We start from the raw sequence: 3947 nt of genomic DNA, 5'->3' as shown, positions 1-3947 counted from the left end.
CATGGTTCACATAGCAGGCTGGCTATATAGCAGATTTGCTGAAGCCAGTTTTAATAAAGGAAAAAAAAAAACTGTTTAATTATTTAGTCTTCGAGAATAGCTGTGATTTTAAAAACATAAAAATGATAATGATGGGATAATCAAACAAAAAATAACTTATTATTTAGATTTCTTGCTATATTTTAAATAAATTAAAGTAATGATTTACAAAGTGTTCTGAAAGGATTTAAAGTGGAAAAACTATATTTAACATATTCAAAGCATTATAGGGATTCAATATTTTTTATTACTTTCCGGCTAAACTGGCTAAAGCGGCGCTGCTTATTCTTGGTCTGGTTTGTTCGTAACGTTTTTCTGATTTTGGTGTCTTTCCACAGTTTGATACATCTCGTTTTTCACGACTCTATAAAAGAAAAAATATTATTTTTTTAATATAAAAATAGAGTTAATTATCAAGAGCCTCTGCTTATAACGAGTGGTAGTTTTTGAGCTGAAATTGTGAATAATAATTTGAAATAAAAGTTTATTAATATGTTACCTCTTTTTCGCATTCCGATGTTGGTACACATTCGCCTAATTTATTACGAACCATATCATCTACACACTCACAGAGTGGCATACACATCATTGGGCGGACATGCTCTTCTCGGTAATTGTCACAAGTTTTTGGACTTGGTGATCCGCAGGATGAAAATACTTCATTTTTTCCACACCCACGTCCGAAAGCTTAAAAAAGTGACAATATTTCTAGTTTTTATGAATTTGAAATTTTTGAAGTAGGAATAAAATTAAATAATGACAACAGAATGATTGCCTAAAAATAATAATTACGCGTATGACTCATGGAGATCAGATCGATAACTTTTGGACTAAGTCAAATATTCAATTAAAAAAAAGTCATTTTAATAATTAAATTCATGTTATTTTAATTATATTGATATGGGTGTAAGCTCCAACTCTGCTACAGATTTAGAAATCAATATTTTTATTTCGATTGTCCGTTTTAAAGCAATAACTTCCTCAGATAAAAGTGAATACCTTAGATAGTTTATCATTATGATTGGAGTTTCGAAAAATGTAATAACTTACCAAATGCTTCGGAATAAACACAATTAACCATAACGATGGCGCCTAACAAAACAAATTTAGCAATCATTGTTGAATTATTTGTTTGAACACTTAATAAATTAAAAGCTTTTAAAATAGTATACTTTGATAGTTTTCGAACAGCCATTTTATAGTCATAATTTTTGGTGTCTTGCTGATCCAAAATAATACTTAAAATAATGTATAAGACTCTATTCTTCGGAAAATAAAGGCCACGACACTAAATCCTGCTTGGTATTTGTAAGCCTGGTTACTATTTAAGTAACTAACACATATTATCATCATTGGTCTTTAATATACAAACTTAAAAAGAGGTAGAGGAACTATTAATGGTTGTTTCCGAAAACAGCATTTTTTAACAAAATTTGTTCGAAATATTCTTTCGAGAAGTAAATTCGACAGCAGTTGAATTTGTTATACTATATGCATATACTTGTGTACTTGTATGCGATTTTTAATGAGAAACAGTTTTCCATTTTAAAGTCTCATTTATCATAGTCCAGCTATTAATGTTGCATGAAGGCCTATACTTTCTTTACCCAAATAAGTATTACACCTTTAATCTTATAACTTGGGTATAAAAAGGTATTCAATGAGTCATGGAGGGCTTAGTGTCACTTACTATTAGGTAATTCTTTTATTCAAATTTTTAAAATCTGTTTGTTATATTTTTTATTCATCAACCAAGGACAATCCTTCATGGGGTGTATTAAAAAAATGTTGATATTTTAATTTTGCAAAAGTATTGTATTAGGAAAATAACTTCTGTTTTAAATAATTTAAATAAGTGAACGAAGTGAATTTGTAGTATAAAATATATTCATGTCATTATAACAAAAACTAAACATTAAAACCAGAAAAATTTTGGGATGGTACCTCCCTTTCTCAACCGAGGCCATGAAAACGATAATGCTTACATTATATACTTTAACACCAAATTTAAAATAATTTCGGATTATTAAATAAATTAAAAATATAGTTTGGTCAGTGAAAGATTTCAATCCTTAAATTCAAACAACAGGTCAAATTTTTTGATTATTGTAAAAACTCTTTGTTTTCTGTTTTGACCGAATCCGTTTTAAACGTTTTGAAGTATGAGGCCTACATCCTCTGATATGACATGTCCAATGAATTTCGCCAAATTTTTTTCTCTATTTTTTATATAAAGAGACATCTTTCCAAACGTAAAGCACCCCTAGCCACCGTACATGGAAAAGGGCTTTCGATTAAATGTCACTAGAATTTGGGAAAATATTATTTTTGTGATTCCAAGCAAATCTTTTGTTTTCGAGATATTTCATGTCAAAGTTCCCGATTTTCATTTAATTTCAAAAGGTGCTATATCTTATACAATCTCATAATTTACGCCTGAAACGATGACATATACTGCCAATGTATCGTATGAAGTTAATTATTATTCCTAGAGTATCTCTTTGTGCCGAGGAAATATTTTGTCAAAAGATATTTTATAGGGAGGTTTTTGTTCGATTATTTTTTTACCATGAAAAATTGTAGCAACAAATCGAACGTTTAAAAAAAATTTATTAAAATTGTATGATTTTTTTTTATCTCAGGTTTTTATTTTTTTTAGGTTTAGATTTTTGATTTTTTTACGTTTCATTGCTTCGACTAATATAATGATACAAAGTAATTGTATATGATGGCTACAAAAACTACACTATTGAAGTGTAATATAATAACTCAATTGAATTGAATTTTCAGACCTGACCTTGAACTTTTAACTGTCTGTCGTTATATATAATACAAAGCTCAATCGATTTTCAGTTGTTATTGAAATACAAACTATATTAATAATTGTACAATATTTATACAAGTATAAAATCTTTAGAATATCATACAAAATACATAAAATTAATTAAATAGATTTTAATATCAGAATAAATAATAATGAAACCCATGATAATTAATTTTATTAAATTTCTAATATACAGTATTCCCCAAAAGTCCTAACCAAACCCTTTAATAAGATATTGCATATTAAGTAGGACAGATATAGAAAAAATTTTTAATCAAAAGTTTATGGATATCACTTTGTGATCTTGAAATTTAACTTTGATGTTTTGAGTTAAAAGTCAACTTGAGTCTAGGGAGAGAAAGCAACTCTTGGATCATGAACGATTTACTATCTGAACACGGTAATAATTTTTCTGTATATTGCTTAACTTATTATTAAAAGAATTTAATGGGGGACATAGGATTTTTGAACAAACTGTATTCATATTAAAGTTGTTATCGGGAATTATTATATTATACATATTATTATTTTATAATAACATGAACAAACAAGATTCATTCTTTCGGTCTTTTAGAAAAAAAATTAACTAAAATTGAGAATAAAGAACTTAGCACGTCAGTAGTACCAAAGGAGTTTCGTGGGCAAAATCCATATTGCGGGCAAAATACGTACGGGAGCAAGGGAGAAGCAAAGCGAGTATTGACTAATGTCATGCATTTTGTTAGTTTCCCAAGGAATGCATTTTTCGACTTTTTTGATAACACAGGTAATTTTGATCCGATCTTAATGAAATTTTTTTTGAAACCCACTAATTTTGGGTTATTCTTTTCAGCTGTGATGCCATTTTTTCGGTAGCTATCACTCATATCCTTAATTCCGGAACCAGGACTCCCCATTCTTGAAACCTATTAGAGCTAGGTTAATTTTGATCTAAAATTTGAAAAGTATGACCCAAATTTAGTAGAATTACATACTTTGTTTAACAAAATTGGTTAAAATTTGGATGTGATAGAGCAAAATTAAATTTTTTGGATTCTGATGACGTCATAAAGTTAAAAAATTCGACTTTTTTGATAAAACAGGC

At 28.4% G+C, this 3947-nt stretch overlaps 1 protein-coding gene across 1 annotated transcript; it reads right to left on the bottom strand.

The window, feature by feature from the left end:
- Positions 1 to 225: 225 nt before the first annotated feature.
- On the bottom strand, positions 226 to 1186 carry LOC123295764 (cysteine-rich venom protein 6-like). The gene is made up of 3 exons (XM_044877209.1): positions 1090 to 1186; positions 539 to 726; positions 226 to 403 (listed from the first exon to the last, which is right to left on the bottom strand). The coding sequence occupies exons 1-3, from the start codon at positions 1154 to 1156 to the stop codon at positions 287 to 289; spliced, it is 372 nt and encodes a 123-aa protein (XP_044733144.1). The 5' UTR covers positions 1157 to 1186; the 3' UTR covers positions 226 to 286.
- Between the last annotated feature and the right edge of the window lie 2761 nt (positions 1187 to 3947).

This window comes from Chrysoperla carnea, chromosome 3 (assembly GCF_905475395.1).
Source record: "Chrysoperla carnea chromosome 3, inChrCarn1.1, whole genome shotgun sequence".
NCBI classification, from domain to species: Eukaryota; Metazoa; Arthropoda; class Insecta; order Neuroptera; family Chrysopidae; genus Chrysoperla; species Chrysoperla carnea.
This window is presented reverse-complemented; position numbering and strand designations above follow the sequence as displayed.